General features: G+C 51.7%; 1 protein-coding gene across 1 annotated transcript; it reads left to right on the plus strand.

Moving 5' to 3' along the window:
* Positions 1-769: 769 nt before the first annotated feature.
* LOC119957414 (ras association domain-containing protein 2-like) lies at positions 770-17,150 on the plus strand. The gene is made up of 7 exons (XM_038785467.1): positions 770-928; positions 3,294-3,460; positions 5,058-5,159; positions 6,150-6,201; positions 11,797-11,918; positions 13,378-13,475; positions 14,149-17,150. The coding sequence occupies exons 1-7, from the start codon at positions 913-915 to the stop codon at positions 14,216-14,218; spliced, it is 627 nt and encodes a 208-aa protein (XP_038641395.1). The 5' UTR covers positions 770-912; the 3' UTR covers positions 14,219-17,150.
* The last annotated feature ends 868 nt before the right edge of the window (positions 17,151-18,018 follow it).

Genomic DNA, 18,018 nt, shown 5'->3' on the forward strand with positions numbered 1-18,018 from the left:
TGCTCCGGTTTCCTCCCACAGTCCAAAGATGTGCGGGTTAGGTGGATTGGCCATGCTAAATTGCCCTTAGTGTCCTAAAAAAATAAGGTTAATGGGGGTTGTTGGGTTACTGGTATAGGGTGGCTACGTGGGTTTGAGTAGGGTGATCATTGCTCGGCACAACATCGAGGGCCGAAGGGCCAGTTCTGTGCTGTACTGTTCTAATTCTAATTCTAATTTTAATCCTGTTGGAATACGAAATTCCAAAATCCATCAGGAGCTGATTCAGTTTAACCCGTTGTGACAGCACAGTGGTTAGCACAATTGCTTCACATCTCCAGGGTCCTGGGTTCGATTCCCGGCTGGGTCACTGTCTGTGCGGAGTCTGCACGTCCTCCCCGTGTCTGCGTGGGTTTCCTCCGGGTGCTCCGGTTTCCTCCCACAGTCCAAAGGTGTGCAGGTGAGGAGGATTGGCCCTGAATCAATTGCCCTGAGTGACCAAGGGGTTACGGGGATAGGGTGATGGTGTGGGCTTGAGTAGGGTGCTCTTTCTGAGGGCTGGTGCAGACTCAATGGGCCGAATGGCCTCCTCCACTGTAAATTCTATGATGATCCCCTCGGAGAGGGGCATGTGGAGGAGGGAGTAACGGGAGAGGGTGGGGTAACGGGAGGAGGTATTGCTGAGCAGGGGGTAAACGGGGATGAGAGTGGATCAAGGGGAGTGAAGGGTGTTGACTATTCTTCTCGATGTGAATGTTATTTTCACATTGTGGGGTCAGTTCAGAGATGTTCCTTCCCCCTGATTAATCTTTAATTGCTGTTGGTGATCTGCTAACCTGCTCGTCTCCGCACAGGGTCACAAAGACGACCTTTGTCATACCAGATGTGAAAGTGGAGGAGTCGGAAAGTGTGCCCGAGAACACGGAGACGGTGATGCAGAGTGACGACAGTAAGATTCTCCTCAGTCCCGCTTCAAAACACCTGTTCGCAAAAGGCCATTCGGCCCCTCGTGTGGGATCGCGCACCCTCTGTATTTAAAAGTCATCCAGAAGATCTTGGATCTCCGATGGGAAATGACGGATTGATCGAGTTGCCGACTCCCCCAGGGTTGACCTGGAGTCTCGGGGAATTGAAGGTCAATCTTCACGACATTGCTGTGAGCGACCCTGGAGAAAGACCCCCGGGACATTCACAAAAATTGTGTTTTTGCCATTTTCTTTGGCATTTCTCTTCTCAACAGATAAACAAATGACTGAAAACGGAGTAGGGGCCGGGGGGGGGGGGGGGGGGGGGGGTGTGGTGGCGGGGGGGGGGGGGGGGGGGGGAAATGGTGCTGTTTGGCCGCCAGCCGAGCATTATCCAATTGGGTAATGGGGTCATTTTGCTTTTCAATTGGCGTAAGGAGGCCGTACGTCACAAGGATGGGCTTAGGGAGGCCGTAAGTCACGGGGATGGGCTTAGGGAGGCCGTAGGTCACAGGGATGGGCGTAGGGAGGCCGTACGTCACAGGGACGGGCGTAGGGAGGCCGTAGGTTATAGGGATGGGCGTAGGACGGCCGTAAGTCACAGGGACGGGCGTAGGGAGGCCGTACGTCACGGGGACAGATGTAGGGTAGCCGTACGTCACAGGACGGGCGTAGGGAGGCCGTACGTCACAGGGACGGGCGTAGGGAGGCCGTACATCACAGGGACGGGTGTAGGGAGGCCGTACGTCATAGGGACGGGCGTAGGGAGGCCGTACGTCACAGGGAGGGGCGTAGGGAGGCTGTACGTCACAGGGAGGGGCGTAGGGAGGCCGTACGTCACAGGGAGGGGCGTAGGGAGGCCATACGTCACAGGGAGGGCGTACGTCACGGGGACGGGCGTAGGGTGGGCGTACATCACGGGGACGGGCGTACGTCACAGGGACGGGCGTAGGGAGGCCGTACGTCAGAGGGAGGGGCGTAGGGAGGCCGTAAGGCACAGGGACGGGTGTAGGGAGGCCGTACGTCACGGGGACGGGTGTAGGGAGGCCGTACATCACAGGGACGGGCGTAGGGAGGCCGTACGTCACAGGGATGGGCGTAGGGAGGCCGTACGTCACGGGGACGGGCGTAGGGAGGCCGTACGTCACGGGGACGGGCGTAGGGAGGCCGTACGTCACGGGGACGGGCGTAGGGAGGCCGTACGTCACGGGGACGGGCGTAGGGAGGCCGTACGTCACGGGGACGGGCGTAGGGAGGCCGTACGTCACAGGGACGGGCGTAGGGAGGCCGTACGTCACAGGGATGGGCGTAGGGAGGCCGTACGTCACGGGGACGGGCGTAGGGAGGCCGTACGTCACAGGGACGGGCGTAGGGAGGGTGTACGTCACAGGGACGGGCGTAGGGAGGGTGTACGTCACGGGGACGGGTGTAGGGAGGCCGTACGTCACGGTGACGGGCGTACGTCACAGGGACGGGCGTAGGGAGGGTGTACGTCACTGGGATGGGCGTAGGGAGGCCGTATGTCATAGGGATGGGCGTAGGGAGGCCGTACGTCACGGTGACGGGCGTACGTCACAGGGACGGGTGTAGGGAGGCCGTACGTCACAGGGTCGGGCGTACGTCACAGGGACGGGCGTAGGGAGGCCATATGTCACTGGGATGGGTGTGTTGGCCGATTAATTGGGGGCGGGGTGGGGCGAGGAGGTAAGCGATGTGATCAAACCTCCAGGAATACCTGGAATCACAGTTGGCAGCCCGGTGAGAGAGCAGTGCGTGCATTTCCCAGGATTTGTGTGAGGAAATGCTTCCTAACTTCTCACTTGTATAGCCTGGCTCAGATTCCTCCCCCTCCCGATCTCCGGGGATCCTTTATCAACCCTCAGAACTCCTTCAATCAATCATTCCACAATGATCCAGTGAACTGCCAGCTGATTAATGTCCATCCTTATTCCTGGACCATTCCCGGAGCTGGAGAGTCCGGTTCTGACAGCTGCCTCCTTGTCTTTCCCCTGCCTCCCTCTCCAAGTCTGTGCCCTCTTCTCCTGCCTTCCCAGTCTGCCCAATGTCAGGCGCAGTCACCAAGAGGAAGATTGACTCTGTCCATTTCTTCCCAAGCCGGCTCCTTGTGGAAGGAGAGACTAGACTGGGACGTTGCTGATCCTAGTCCTGCATGTCTCCCCATCCAGCAGCTGGGAATGGTGAGGAAGGGAGGGCGTTTTCACTCCTCCTCGCTTGAGGATTTGAGGCCCAGTGGGCAGGCTTGGACACCTGGGGTTGGAGGGTGGGGCCTGCGCTGAGGAGAGTGGACTGGCTACAGGGAATGAATGCCCTCCGTTCTGGCCTCCCCAGATTGCCAGGAGTGTACCATCGGTGATCCAGTGAGTTCGCAGTTAATGAGGACAAAGAGTGATGCCGGAGCCCTGCTATTCCGGAGAACAAACCTTCGATCACCGAGTGACAAGAGGAGAATTAGGAGACATCGCTTCTCCATCAACGGCCACTTCTATAATCATAAGGTAGGTCCTCGCCTGGTCAAGCACTCACTGGGATCCCAAGGGAGGATCATCGACAATGTCGATAATACTAATTAGAACATAGAGCAGTACAGCACAGAACAGGCCCTTCGGCCCTCGATGTTGTGCCGAGCAACGATCACCCTACTTAAACCCACGTAACCCGTATACCCGTAACCCAACAATCCCCCCATTAACCTTGCACTATGGGCAATTTAGCATGGCCAATCCACCTACCCCGCACATCTTTGGACTGTGGGAGGAAACCGGAGCACCCGGAGGAAACCCACGCACACACGGGGAGGACGTGCAGACTCCACACAGACAGTGACCCAGCCGGGAAGCGAACCTGGGACCACTGGAGCTGTGAAGCATTGATGCTAACCACCATGCTACCGTGAGGCCCAATTGTGCTTCGAATTATTCTTGGAGCCTTTCCCACACTGCCTGCTTCGTCGGGGCGGAGGGGGGGGGCGGGGGAAGGCAATGAGATTAACTCGAAAATGCAAGCAGCGGTTCGAGGGGAATTAGCGAGGCCATCGATGCTCATGTCCCATGAATTAATTTTTAAAAATTCCTATCCCCGTTTTCAATCATTACTGAACGCGCCTACATAATACCTTGTGTCCTTCGGACCCCCCCCTGTCCCACAAGGAGTAGCTGAGGATGTTGGTTTTCAATTCCAGAGAGAAGAGAGGCCTCACGGTAGCATGGTGGTTAGCATCAATGCTTCACAGCTCCAGGGTCCCAGGTTCGATTCCCGGCTGGGTCACTGTCTGTGTGGAGTCTGCACGTCCTCCCCGTGTGTGCGTGGGTTTCCTCCGGGTGCTCCGGTTTCCTCCCACAGTCCAAAGATGTGCGGGTTAGGTGGATTGGCCATGCTAAATTGCCCGTAGTGTAAGGTTAATGGGGGGGTTGTTGGGTTACGGGTATACGGGTTACGTGGGTTTGAGTAGGGTGATCATTGCTCGGCACAACATCGAGGGCCGAAGGGCCTATTCTGTGCTGTACTGTTCTATGTTCTAAGAGGGAGGTTGGAGTCCCATGCACCAAGCTTCACTCCGTGTCCGTTCTCGGGTCACACTCTCTGGCTGTCGTCACTGGGTCAGAATCCTGTCACTCTCTCCCTAACAGCACAGTGGGTGCACCTACACCTCATGGGACTGCAGCCGGTTCGAGAAGGCGGCTCACCCACCACCTTCTGGAGGGCAACTCAGGATGGGCAACACAAGCTGGTCCAGCCAGCGAAGCCCATAATAATCTTTATTGTTGTCACAAGTATGTTTACATGAACGCTGCAATGAAGTTACCGTGAAAAACCCCTAGTCGCCACATTCCGGCGCCTGTTCGGGTACGCAGAGGGAGAATTCAGAATCAACTCGGCTGACAAGCACGTCTTTCGAGACTTGTGGGAGGAAACAGGAGGAAAATCATATAAGCAAATTTAAATAATAAGCTCATGGCAACTTTCTGCCCCAAATGGGTTTAGACTGTATCATTGAAAACTTCTCCGAGAGAACACACTCTCTTCCTCGTTGGTGCAGACATGATGGGCTGAGCAACACTGTAACAATTCTATGTCTCTCTCTCTGTTTTCCAGACGTCTGTCTTCACCCCTGCCTTTGGTTCTATTACTAATGTCCGTGTAAACAGCACGATGAGTACTCTGCAAGTCCTCAACCTGCTCCTCAACAAGTTTAAGGTAAGGTGGGAATCTCCCGCTGGTTGGTGTGAGGAAAGAGGATCTGGTGAGAGATATTACATGAGGTGGTTACACCGTCACATCAATTGCTGACCTCCTCACTATCCTCTGGACATTCGGCCATCCAATAAAGTACTTTGACCAAATCTGAAGCGGTTATGTCCTCTGACTGCTATTTGGGAATGCTGATTGAGACTGTTTACGAGGAACAAAGAACCAATACAGCACAGGAACAGGCCCTTCGGCCCTCCAAGCCTTTACTGTCAGATTCTTGATCGACATCCGCTCTGATCTGCTCTGAAACTTCCTCGTGTCTCGACATGTGTCTCTGGAAAATGTACCCATTCCCAAACTCCGCAGAAACCTCAGTTGATCTGGAACTCTGCTCCCTGTGCCCTGTCTCAATCCATCTCCCGTTCACCGGTGTGCTCACTAGACTGTGTTGGCCCCTGTTTCCCCCAATGCCTTTGATTTGAAAGCCTCCGCCTGATATCTCGGTCCCTTCCCTTTCTCAGTCCGCCTCCTCCAGCCCTGGAAGCTCCCTCCAACGTGTATGTGTCCTGCTATCTCTGGTGCCCACCATTAGCATCAATGCCTTCACCCACACAAACCCGTGTACTGCCTCCTGCAGTCCCTTTTGGAAACCTCTCCACTCGCTCTCCCATCCGCTCTGCCTTTCTCCAAATCCATCTCTGGCCTGGTTATCGATCGCCAACCCTGTACCTCCACACCCACTGGGACTATCTCACCTCTGTCGGCTCAATGTCCATTCCTCATCCTGGTTCCTGGGGGAAAGACAATGGGACCTTTTTCCCACTTTAAAGCTGCTACCCCCATGCAGGTTGGTTAGCTCCTCCCCCCCCCCCCCCAGCTGATGGGGAAAGGAGATTGGGAGGAGGTAGCAAGCCCTATGGAAGGCCAGAGAGAGCTGAGAGCTTCTGCAAGGGTAGATATAATGTGATTCTTCTTTCTCCCCCCTCTTCTTTCCAGATCGTGAACAGTTTTGATGAATTTGCACTTTACGTTGTTCACACCAGTGGAGGTGAGTCAGCGGCTGACGGTACATCTGTCTTGAGATCTTGCGGAACAAGGTTTAGGTGTCAGGGAGAAAGGAATCGCCTTAATGTCAAATCTCACAGATTGGGTTAGAACACACGGCAAATTGCGCCAGATCGTCAGGTCAGTTTGGATAAGTCACCCACCTCCCCGGATGTTAACTCGGTGGGTGATGTTCCACCCCACCAGCGACCATTCCCCTGTCTGCCTGGGGAACTGTGCTGAAGTTAGGCTGGCTCGCTCAGTTTCCACGCTCACTCCCTGCTGGGAATATAGAACATAGAACATAGAACAGTACAGAACAGAACAGGCCCTTCGGCCCTCGATGTTGTGCCGAGCCATGATCATCCTACTCAAACCCACCTTATACCCGTTAACCCAATAACCCCCCCCCTAACCTTACTTTTTAGGACACTACAGGCAATTTATCATGGCCAATCCACCTAACCCGCGCATCTTTGGACTGTGGGAGGAAACCGGAGCACCCGGAGGAAACCCACGCACACACGGGGAGGACGTGCAGACTCCGCACAGACAGTGACCCAGCCGGGAATCGAACCTGGGACCCTGGAGCTGTGAAGCATTTATGCTAACCGCCATGCTACCGTGCTGCCCTCAAAGAATCTCAAAGTTTACCCTCTCTGCGTAATAGGGGACAAAAAAATGGCTGAGCAACTAAACTCATACTCTGATTCTGTCTTCACAAATCGGATCCCAGAAATGTTGGGGGTACCCAGGATTCAGTAAGAGCAAGGAACTGCACAGAAACGGTACATAGAACATAGAACATAGAACAGTACAGCACAGAACAGGCCCTTCGGCCCTCGATGTTGTGCCGAGCAATGATCACCCCTCTTAAACCCACGTAACCCGTATATCCGTAACCCAACAATCCCCCCAGTAACCTTACACTACGGGCAATTTTAGCATGGCCAATCCACCTAACCCGCACATCTTTGGACTGTGGGAGGAAACCGGAGCACCCGGAGGAAACCCACGCACACACGGGGAGGACGTGCTGACTCCACACAGACAGTGACCCAGCCGGGAATCGAACCTGGGACCCTGGAGCTGTGAAGCATTGATGCTAACCACCATGCTACCGTGAGGCCCCGTACCTCCACGGTGTTGGGGAAAATTCATGGGATAAAGGCTGATAAATCCTGAGGGCTGGAAAGTCTACGTCCCAGGGTCGTTGAGAAAGTGGCTCGAGAAATAGTGGATACATTGGTGGTCATCTTCCCAGGATTCCATAGACTCTGGAACAGTTCCTATAGATTGGAGGGGAGCGAATGTAACTCCAATATTTAAAAAGGGAGGTGGAGAAAAAATAGGGAATTATAGACCAGTCAGCCTGAGTCGGCAGTGGGGAAAATTCTAGAATCCATCATCAAAGATTTTATAGCAGAGCACTTAGAAAACAGTGACAGGATTGGTCAGAGTCAGCATAGACTTATGAAAGGGAAATAACATTTGACAAATCTACTGGAATCCTTCGAGGATGTAACTAGTAGAGTTGACAAGGGGGAGCAAATGGATGTGGTATATTTGGACTTTCAGAAAGCTTTCAACAAGGTCCCGCACAAGTCATTATCGTGTAAAATTAAAGTACATGGTATTAGGAGTGGTGCATTGAGATGGATAGAAAACTGGTTGGCAGACAGGAAACATGTACATAGATCCCTGAAAGTTGCCACCCAGGTTGATAGGGTTGTGAAGAAGGCCTATGGTGTGTTGGCCTTTATTGGTAGAGGGATTGAGTTCCGGAGCCATGAGGTCATGTTGCAGTTGTACAAAACTCTAGTACGGCCGCATTTGGAGTATTGCGTACACTTCTGGTCGCCTCATTATAGGAAGGACGTGGAAGCTTTGGAACGGGTGCAGAGGAGATTTACCAGGATGTTGCCTGGTATGGAGGGAAAATCTTATGAGGAAAGGCTGATGGACTTGAGGTTGTTTTCGTTAGAGAGAAGAAGGTTAAGAGGTGACTTAATAGAGGCATACAAAATGATCAGAGGGTTAGATAGGGTGGACAGCGAGAGCCTTCTCCCGCGGATGGATGTGGCTAGCACGAGGGGACATAGCCTTAAATTGAGGGGTAATAGATATAGGACAGAGGTCAGAGGTGGTTTATTTACGCAAAGAGTGGTGAGGCCGTGGAATGCCCTACCTGCAACAGTAGTGAACTCGCCAACATTGAGGGCATTTAAAAATTTATTGGATAAGCATATGGATGATAAGGGCATAGTGTAGGTTAGATGGCCTTTAGATTTTTTCCATGTCGGTGCAACATCGAGGGCCGAAGGGCCTGTACTGCGCTGTATCGTTCTATGTTCTATGTAAAGCATTTGAATTAACGGGCCTTTTTCCAAATTGGCAAACAGTGACTAGTGGTGTACCGCAGCGATCGGTGCTGAGACCCCAGCTATTCGCTATATATATTAATGATTCAGATGAGGGAACGAAAGGTAATATCTCCAAATTTGCAGATGACAGGAAGCTGGGTGGGAGGGTGAGCTGTGAGGAGGATGCAGAGGTGCTTCAGCAGGATTTGAACAAATTGACCAGTGGGCAAATGAATGGCAGATGCAGTATAATTTGGTGAAATGCGTGGTAATCACTTTTTGGTTGCAAAAACAAGAAGGCAGACTATTATCTGGCCATAAATTAGGAGAGGGGAATGTGCAACGAGACCTGGGTGTCCTTGTACTACAGTCACTGAAGGTAAGCGTGCAGGTACAGCAGGCGGTCAAGAAGGCAAATGGTATGTTGGCCTTCATTGCAAGAGGTTTCGGGTACAGGAGCTGGGATGTCTTGCTGCAAGACCATAAGACCATACGACATAGGAGTGGAAGTAAGGCCATTCGGCCCATCGAGTCCACTCCACCATTCAATCATGGTTGATTTCAACTCCATTTACCCGCTCTCTCCCTTGGTGAGGCCACACCTGGAGTATTGTGTATAGTTTTGGTCTCCTTCTCTGAGGAAGGATGTTCTTGCTCTCTAGGGAGTGCAGCGAAGGTTTACCAGACTGATTCCTGGGATAGCGGGGACTGTCGTATGAGGAGAGATTGAATCGGTTAGGATTGCTCTCGCTGGAGTTCAGAAGAATGAGGGGGGATCTCATAGAAACCTATAAAATTCTAACAGGACTGGACAGGGTAGGGCAGCACGGTGGTGCAGTGGCTAGCACTGCTGCCTCAGGGCGCCGAGGTCCCAGGTTCGATCCCGGCCCCGGCTCACTGTCCGTGTGGAGTTTGCACATTCTCCCCGTGTTTGCGTGGGTTTCGCCCCCACAACCAAAATAGATGTGCAGACGGGTGGATTGGCCACGCTAAATTGCCCCTTCATTAGAAAAAATTAATTGGGTACTCTAAATTTGTTTTAAAAAAACAAAAATTTATAACTAAATTGGCAACATACAGAGCTGGTGAACCATTCTCTAAAATATAACCCCCCCCGATAACTCTTCATTCATTCACGCTCTCACACACACGAAAGAGGCATGTACAATAACGAGAAAAGTAAAAGGATAAGAGTCCTTATTTCAGATGGGCATCTCCCAGTTAGTTTCTTCAGTCGAGGCTTCCAGATGGATGTTTCTTTCAGCTTGTAATGATTTTTACTGCAGACTCACAGGAATATCGGGCAACCAGTTTTTGAGAGAGAGCGGCAGCTTCTTCTTCCAGGGTCTAGAAGCTTCTGTCTTAAGACAGTAGGCAGAAGAGCAGAGAAAGAGAGAGAGCTGCTCCCACTGTGAGAGTCCAGTAGCATCTCCTGGGTTCTTTCCGATAAACCCCACCTGACTGGAACCGATCGCTGTCAGTTGCCGGGCAGAGTACTATCCCTGGCCAACCCATTGGTCACCAGCTAAACAATTGAAACAAACCCTTCTAATCTCTTGACAACCAGAGAGCCTGGGTCCTTCTGCCCAAAATATACAAAACGTGATGACACCGTGTGCTATTTTGACACGTTGAGTTCCTTACCTTTTAAGTCAGGCTGAGGAAGTATGTCTGTTAACGATCCACGGAACAAAAACGAGTAAGACGAAATGGGAACGAAGGGAACGAACAGGAAGAGCCTTAAAAGTGTGACCAGCAATGGAATGTTTGTCTATATCAGCCGAGGCTGGTGATTGGGCCGAATGAGTGACCCTCCTTCATCCCCATAGGCCGCGAGGTCGAATCGGGCTTGTTCACTGACCAGGAATAAGATTAAATACATTGACCACATGCCACACTCTGAACCCAATCGGCTGCTGGCGGACCCCTGCTCTCCGGGTTGCCCACCACTGGCCGACATTGAAAAGGGATTGGGATACAAGAGTAAAGGTTTTTTCCTGCCATCGCTCTGGGTTTTAATCAGGGCACACCTGGAATACTGTGTGCCGTTTCAGTCTCCCGATTGGAGGAAGGATATACTGGATTGGAGGTGATAACAGTGATGGTTCACTAGGTTTGGTCTCGGGAATGAGAGGGTGAATAAATCAGCTCTGCATTCTGAGGATTGGAGAACAATGAGAGGTGCTCTGAGTGAAGCACAGAATATTCAGAAGGGGGTTGACACTGATTTCCCCTGGCTGGGGAATCTCGAACAGGGAGCTCAACCACCGGATGAGGGGCTGATTTACTGAGGACTCGGAGGAGGAGAGAGTTCTTCTCTCCAGGGTTACGAGTCAAGGATTTCCTGTCTCTTGGGGGATGGGGAGCTGAAGATCTTATTGATTGGCTGGGCAGGCTCAAAAAGCCGATTAGAACATAGAACATAGAACAGTACAGCACAGAACAGGCCCTTCGGCCCTCGATGTTGTGCCGAGCCATGATCACCCTACTCAAACCCACGTAACCCGTAACCCAACAATCCCCCCCATTAACCTTACACTACGGGCAATTTAGCATAGCCAATCCACCTAACCCGCACATCTTTGGACTGTGGGAGGAAACCGGAGCACCCGGAGGAAACCCACGCACACAGTGGGAGGACGTGCAGACTCCACACAGACAGTGACCCAGCCGGGAATCGAACCTGGGACCCTGGAGCTGTGAAGCATTGATGCTAACCACCATGCTACCGTGAGGCCCCTCATTGGTCCACTCCTCCTGTTTCTGTGGTCCTTGTGTGAAGGAGAACCACACACCCTGATTCTCTAGCTCAGGGGTGGGCAAACTGCGGCCCACCAAGTCATTAAAAAAAAACATTTTTTAAAAAACATTTTTTTTTAAGGTTAATGGGGGGGGGGAGGGGGGGGGGGGCTGTTGGGTTACTTACTGGTATAGGGTGGATATGTTGACTTGAGTAGGGTGATCATGGCTCGGCACAACGTCGAGGGCCGAAGGGCCTGTTCTGTGCTGTACTGTTCTATGTTCTATATGAGGCGCCCAGAATCATAACTGGGTGAAGTAATTATTTTACTTAATATACTATGCGGCCCTTTAAAATTGTGAATTTCTGAATGTGGCCCTTGCACGGAAAAGTTTGCCCACCCCTGCTCTAGCTCATGTTGGGGTGAGGGCAATAGTTTGTGAGGGCTCAAAGAGCTTTCTTGCTATTGTGTTTTTGATGGTGTATCTCTCTCCAGAAAGAACAAAGTTGAAGGATTCGGACTACCCTCTGATCTCTCGCATTCTTCAGGGACCATGTGAAGCCATAGCTAAGATCTTCCTCATGGAGAAGGATCTGGGTGAAGAGGTGACCTATGACGTGAGTCCTTTTTGTTTTCTTGTTTGTTTATCGATCAACGCAACCACCAGTGAGATTGTGAACGAGGGAAATAATAACCATTCTTTTTGATGGGTACGGATTTAGGGGGTGGGTGGGGGAGATAGTTTGCTCAGTTGGCTGGATGCAAGGACACGGGCAGCATGGCGGCACAGTGGTTAGCACTGCTGCCTCACAGCTCCAGGGACCCGGGTTCCATTCCGGCCTTGGGTGACCGTCCGTGCGGAGTCTGCACGTTCTCCCCGTGTCTGCGTGGGTTTTCCTCCGGGTGCTCCGGTTTCCTCCCACAAAGAAGTACAGATTAGGCGGATTGGCCGCGCTGCAATTGCTCCTTCGTGTTCAATGATGTGTGGGTAAGGTTGGGTTGTGGGGATAGGGTGGGGGAGTGGACCTAGGTGGGGAGCTCTTTCAGAGGGCCGGTGCAGACTCGATGGGCCTAATGGCCTCCTTCGCTGCAGAAATTCTATGACCGTTTTCTCTGCCCAGCCATGCAGGGCAGCAGTCACCCTGACCGTTCCCACACACAACCTTGCAGCCGGCTTGTCAAAGAGCTCCGAGCAAAGGTTGGGTACCGTTTTGAAGGGAGGCGGAAAGTCGAAAGGACTGTGAACTACCAAGAGCTGCTCCCCTGCGTTTCACCGTTGTGCACGTTACAATACAGGGACCTGTGTCAGCAACGTCTGGCCAGGAATAGTGAAAACCTTCTTTATCTCCTCCTTGTATATGACCTGAGTTTCCCCAACCAGACTCTGTGAGTCACCCTGACCCCCCCGGCCTTGTTGGCAAGTAGAGTGTGGAACTGGCACAGGGGGGCACAGGTGAGGTGCTACAGTGCCACCACAGGCCTAAAGGGGTCATTACAAAGTGACGTGTTTACATAGGAATTGACCATTATAATGAAGAAACGTTAACCGGAGGTACAAGATAGAACATAGAACAGTACAGCACAGAACAGGCCCTTCGGCCCTCAATGTTGTGCCGAGCCATGATCACCCTACTCAAACCCACGTATCCACCCTATAGCCGTAACCCAACAACCCCCCCCTTAACCTTACTTTTATTAGGACACTACGGGCAATTTAGCATGGCCAATCCACCTAACCCGCACATCTTTGGACTGTGGGAGGAAACCGGAGCACCCGGAGGAAACCCACGCACACAGGGGGAGGACGTGCAGACTCCACACAGACAGTGACCCAGCTGGGAATCGAACCTGGGACCCTGGAGCTGTGAAGCATTTATGCTAACCACCATGCTACCCTGCTGCCCATGTCCCGGATCCGTGTGGAATTCTCATTTGCCTGCCTACTCGGGTACAATCGACAGGGGCTGTTGTGGCAGGAAGTAAAGATGGCCAAGTGTCAATGTTTGGCAGAACCTTCCCAAATACTTGGCTCATTTTTTCTTCTTATCTCTCCCCTGTCCCCTCCCCCGAATCCAGGTTGCTCAATACATCAAGTTTGAAATGCCAGTGCTGCAGAGTTTTATTGTAAAGCTGAAAGAAGAGGAAGATCGGGAGGTGAAGAAGTTGACACGCAAGTGAGTTCCTGCCCAGATCTCGGCGCTGTGGGTCAACCTGAGAGGAGATGGGGGAGGGAGCGCCAACATCTGCATTGGTGCTCACTACCTTCACTTCGGTGGGAGCGAGCACCGAACACTTTGGAGTTAATTTAGAAAGGGGTGGAAAAAAAACAGTGTGACATGTTGACATAGGACCTTCTAATGATGACCTAAAATCCAGGGGGCTTGGGTGAAATCGCTGGCAGGAAGTGCACGCAGAAGTCAGATTTCTTGTGTAAAACCTGAGGTGTAAGTATTGATTATCAATGAGAGACAAACCTCTATTTGATTGGGTTGCTTCCCAGTATGGGGGGGTTCCGACTGGATGAAATTGGGGAAAGAGCGGACTATTGGGCCCTTCGAGCCTGCTCTCTACTCAATACGAATATTGCAGATGTTTATCTCCCCCCCCCCCCCCAGCCCCCAACTTCCCTTTCCTGCCTGATTCCATACATGAGAAAGGTTTCCAGAACGCTTTTGCTGTCTGTTGTAACGGAGAGGGTGGCACCATTGCTTGAGAAAGATGGTGGGTGTGTGAGTATGTTCCACTCCTGAATGTTATAACCAGGTCGACACTCCCGGTACAGTCCTGAGGGAGCGGTGTCCTGTCACTTACAACAGAGCCTGATGCAACGATGTTTGTGTTTTCCAGGTATTCCGTGATGCGTATGATCATCGAGACACGTGTCCAAGAACTGACCGAGTCCTGGGCACAGATGTGAGACCCAGCGGAAGGACTGGCACAGGATGGTCTTGCTCTTTGGCTACCGACGTCTGTGCAGTGACACAGAGACTATGCCCTTCCCTGCCTGCTGACGAGTGGGACACTCGTGCACCTTCTAGACTGTCACCTGGGTGGGGGGTCAGTGGGCGGGGTGGGTTCCTGAATGGGGTCGCCAACTCTCCTGGGTTGCCCTGAGTTCTTCAAGGGCCTGACGGTGAATCTCGAGGTCCGTATTCCGAACAAAATCTGGGAGATAGAACTTATTTGCCACCACCCCCCTCACCCCCACCGCCATTTTTCTTTGGACACTGGCGCTTTATTGCTGCAAAGAGGCATTTTGTCCAATCTTTTCACCTTGGATTCATCAGGAAAATCACATGACACCATTGTCAGGGGAGACGACAACTATATACTGCATGAGAAGGCCATGCCGATTGGTCGAGGTGTTGTCATGGGGCATGCGCCAGGCAATGATGACTCAGTTAACTTTGTTTGAAAATTTAACCCGGGCAATTTGACTCCGATTGGTCAACCATTGCCCTGAGGAATGAACCGGCGAATGGCTGTCACTTAGCTGAAACAGGTGCAATGTTCTTTCTGTCTGCAAAGAACACTCTGTCTCTGTCTCGCTCAAACACAACATACATTTGTTTCCCCTGTCTTTGGCATCTTTGCGATTGTCCTGGTCAAAGCCAGACCAATTTCTTCAAAAAAATGCTGGTTTCAGCCATACTGAAGTTCTGGACCCTCAAAGGACATGCTATTATTTACAAATTCCGTCTCTGGCATTCTCTCCAATCTGAGCTATGCCACGGAGCTCAGCTGAGGTGAGTCGTGCCTTGGGGGGGGGGGATGTCAAATGTTTCATTGAGACCCAAAGCACAAGTAATGGAACTGTTGGCGACGAACCCTTTTCGGGCGACGCCAGGGAATGTTGCCCTGTGAAATGTGGGTGTTCTGAGGAGGCTTGTTGGAGTAACCTCAGGGAGAAAGAGGGCGAGGTTGAACGTGTCCTTTTCCAGCTGTCTTTTTTTCTCTCTCTCTCCTCCGCCTCTCCCCCTTCTGTCCTCTTCCTATCTGGCCGCTGTCCTGCCTCTCCGTCACAAGGTCCGCAGGATCCCGCGCACAACAACAGCAGGCTGGCGACCCCATCGTCTGGTTGTTTCTGCATGTGGCCTGTCCGTTCCACGGCTAAATCCTGTCTGCGACAGACGTAGGGACGATGCTCCCGCTCCCTTTATGAAACACTGCCCTGAGATCTTCCACCTCCGCCACAGCAGCTAGGTGGGAACGAATGTAACATCCTCCCCGAACAGGCGCCGGAATGTGGCGACTAGGGGCTTTTCACAGTAACTTCATTGAAGCCTACTCGTGACAATAAGCGATTTTCATTTCATTTCATCCCACCAGCATTCCCTCCGCACTGCACTGGGGTACATCATCTGGCCGCGCAGCATTCCCTCCGCACTGCACTGGGGTATGGCCGTGACTCTTGTGTTCGACCCTTGGAGTGGGATTTGGAACTTGGCACTTGTAACTCTGGGGGTGGAAGTGGTGACCCTGGAGGGAGGGAGGGGGACCAGAGATGTGCTGCCATTCAGTGGCGAGCAAATGATATCGCAATGCAGAAGCAATAGAAAGTCATTGGAAGGAAAAACAAATCTCCCATTTCTCGCCCTGATGTCTAATCACTCTTTCTGGAATGTGGACAAATAGCATTATCCCTGGAGTAGGGGAGGGGTTAGAACACCCAGCCCCTGGACCAGTTTCCTGACCAGTGTTTCCCATTCTCAGCAACACTCCAATGGTGCGGCCATCTCCAATTCCGCTCCACCACGACTCGGCTCCCTCCTTTTACGTCTGGTCAACATCATCGAGTCCAAGCCCGTGAAATAGTCACCAATAAAAAGAATGAACCTTCGCCCGACCCAGGAAGGAAGGAATCTCCACGCGCTGTCACGTAGGAATGATTGAACTGAGGAGGTGGTCGGGTTTACTCAATCTTCCTTATCGTGAGCCATCTGGTCAAGTATGTGACAGACCGACAGTGAGGATTTCTGCAGTGTTGGAATCCCATGAGCTCTGTCCCACAAGTGGAAAGCACACATCGAATGTCTGCTACAGAATCTAATTGCACTTTGATGAACGAAATCGAGTCCTGGACTTTTGGTGTTGCGGTGAGGGGAGTCTGAATTGGAATCCTGGCTTGACTCCACTTTATGATCAACAGGCTTCAACATCAATGGTCTTCACTTCTCACAAATGTTTACAAAAATGGGCAGCACGGTGGTGCAGTGGTTAGCACTGCTGCCTCACGGCATCGAGGTCCCAGGTTCGATCCCGGCTCTGGGTCACTGTCCGTGTGGAGTTTGCACATTCTCCCTGTGTCTGCGTGGGTTTCGCCCCCACAACCCAAAGATGTGCAGGGTAGGTGGATTGGCCACACTAAATTGCCTCTTCATTGGAGAAAATGAATTGGGTATTTGATTGTATTTGGGGCTGAAAAGTGTGACACAGGGTAAGGGTCCGCAACGCAAACACGGGTCTGCCCACAACAAAATGAAACAGGCACAATCAAACTGGTTCCCAACAAGAGCAGACTCTGCCTGCCCAGATTAGCCCGACAGGGGGACTGAATGATTCAAACCGAGCTCACGTTAGACGGGATGGAGCGTGCAAACCTCCCGCTTTCTCCTTGTCCGTCTTTCCCAATTTTCTGCACCAGTCTTCCTGAAATGTTTCCATTTTCCCATTTCAACTAACCGGGCGCTGAGCTGTTCCCAGGGAGCCCGTCAGTGTTCTCAGTAACTCGAAAGAAATATATATATTTTTCTGCCGCACTATTTCATGACATGCGTACGTTTGGCTAATGAAAATGTGAGCTATTTTTAAAAAGAAAGATGGGCGTTAAATAAAGTCTAACAAATGTGTTTGCGTGTGATTTTCATTTTGCTGTGTGTGTGATGGAGTGAGAGTTACATGCGAAACCAGAAAATCGTTTGGCATTATTCTATTATCTACAACATCCTTGCCAACCTTCTACGCCCCTCCTCCAAACAGAATTCTGAGAGTTACTGCAGCCGTACATTACTGATTCTTAGGATGTGGATAGTGTGTATATTGTAGCATCGTAGACCGGCTTGAGGAAGGAGGTCATGTTGGACTTGTGTCAGACACTATTTTAGCCTTACCTGGAGACTCATAGAACATAGAACGATACAGCGCAGTACAGGCCCTTCGGCCCTCGATGTTGCACCGACATGGAAAAAAAACTAAAGGCCATCTAACCTACACTATGCCCTTATCATCCATATGCTTATCCAATAAACTTTTAAATGCCCTCAATGTTGGCGAGTTCACTACTGTTGCAGGTAGGGCATTCCACGGCCTCACCACTCTCTGCGTAAAAAAACCCACCTCTGACCTCTGTCCTATATCTATTACCCCTCAATTTAAGGCTATGTCCCCTCGTGCTAGCCACCTCCATCCGCGGGAGAAGGCTCTCGCTGTCCACCCTATCTAACCCTCTGATCATTTTGTATGCCTCTATTAAGTCACCTCTTAACCTTCTTCTCTCTAACGAAAACAACCTCAAGTCCATCAGCCTTTCCTCATAAGATTTTCCCTCCATACCAGGCAACATCCTGGTAAATCTCCTCTGCACCCGTTCCAAAGCTTCCACGTCCTTCCTATAATGAGGCGACCAGAACTGAACTCTGTCCAGTTCTGGGTGCCATACTCGAGGAAGGAGGTGACGGTATTGGCGAGAGTACAGAGGAGATTCACGAGGATGATCCC

Source organism: Scyliorhinus canicula, chromosome 26 (genome assembly GCF_902713615.1).
Source record: "Scyliorhinus canicula chromosome 26, sScyCan1.1, whole genome shotgun sequence".
Lineage (NCBI taxonomy): Eukaryota > Metazoa > Chordata > Chondrichthyes > Carcharhiniformes > Scyliorhinidae > Scyliorhinus > Scyliorhinus canicula.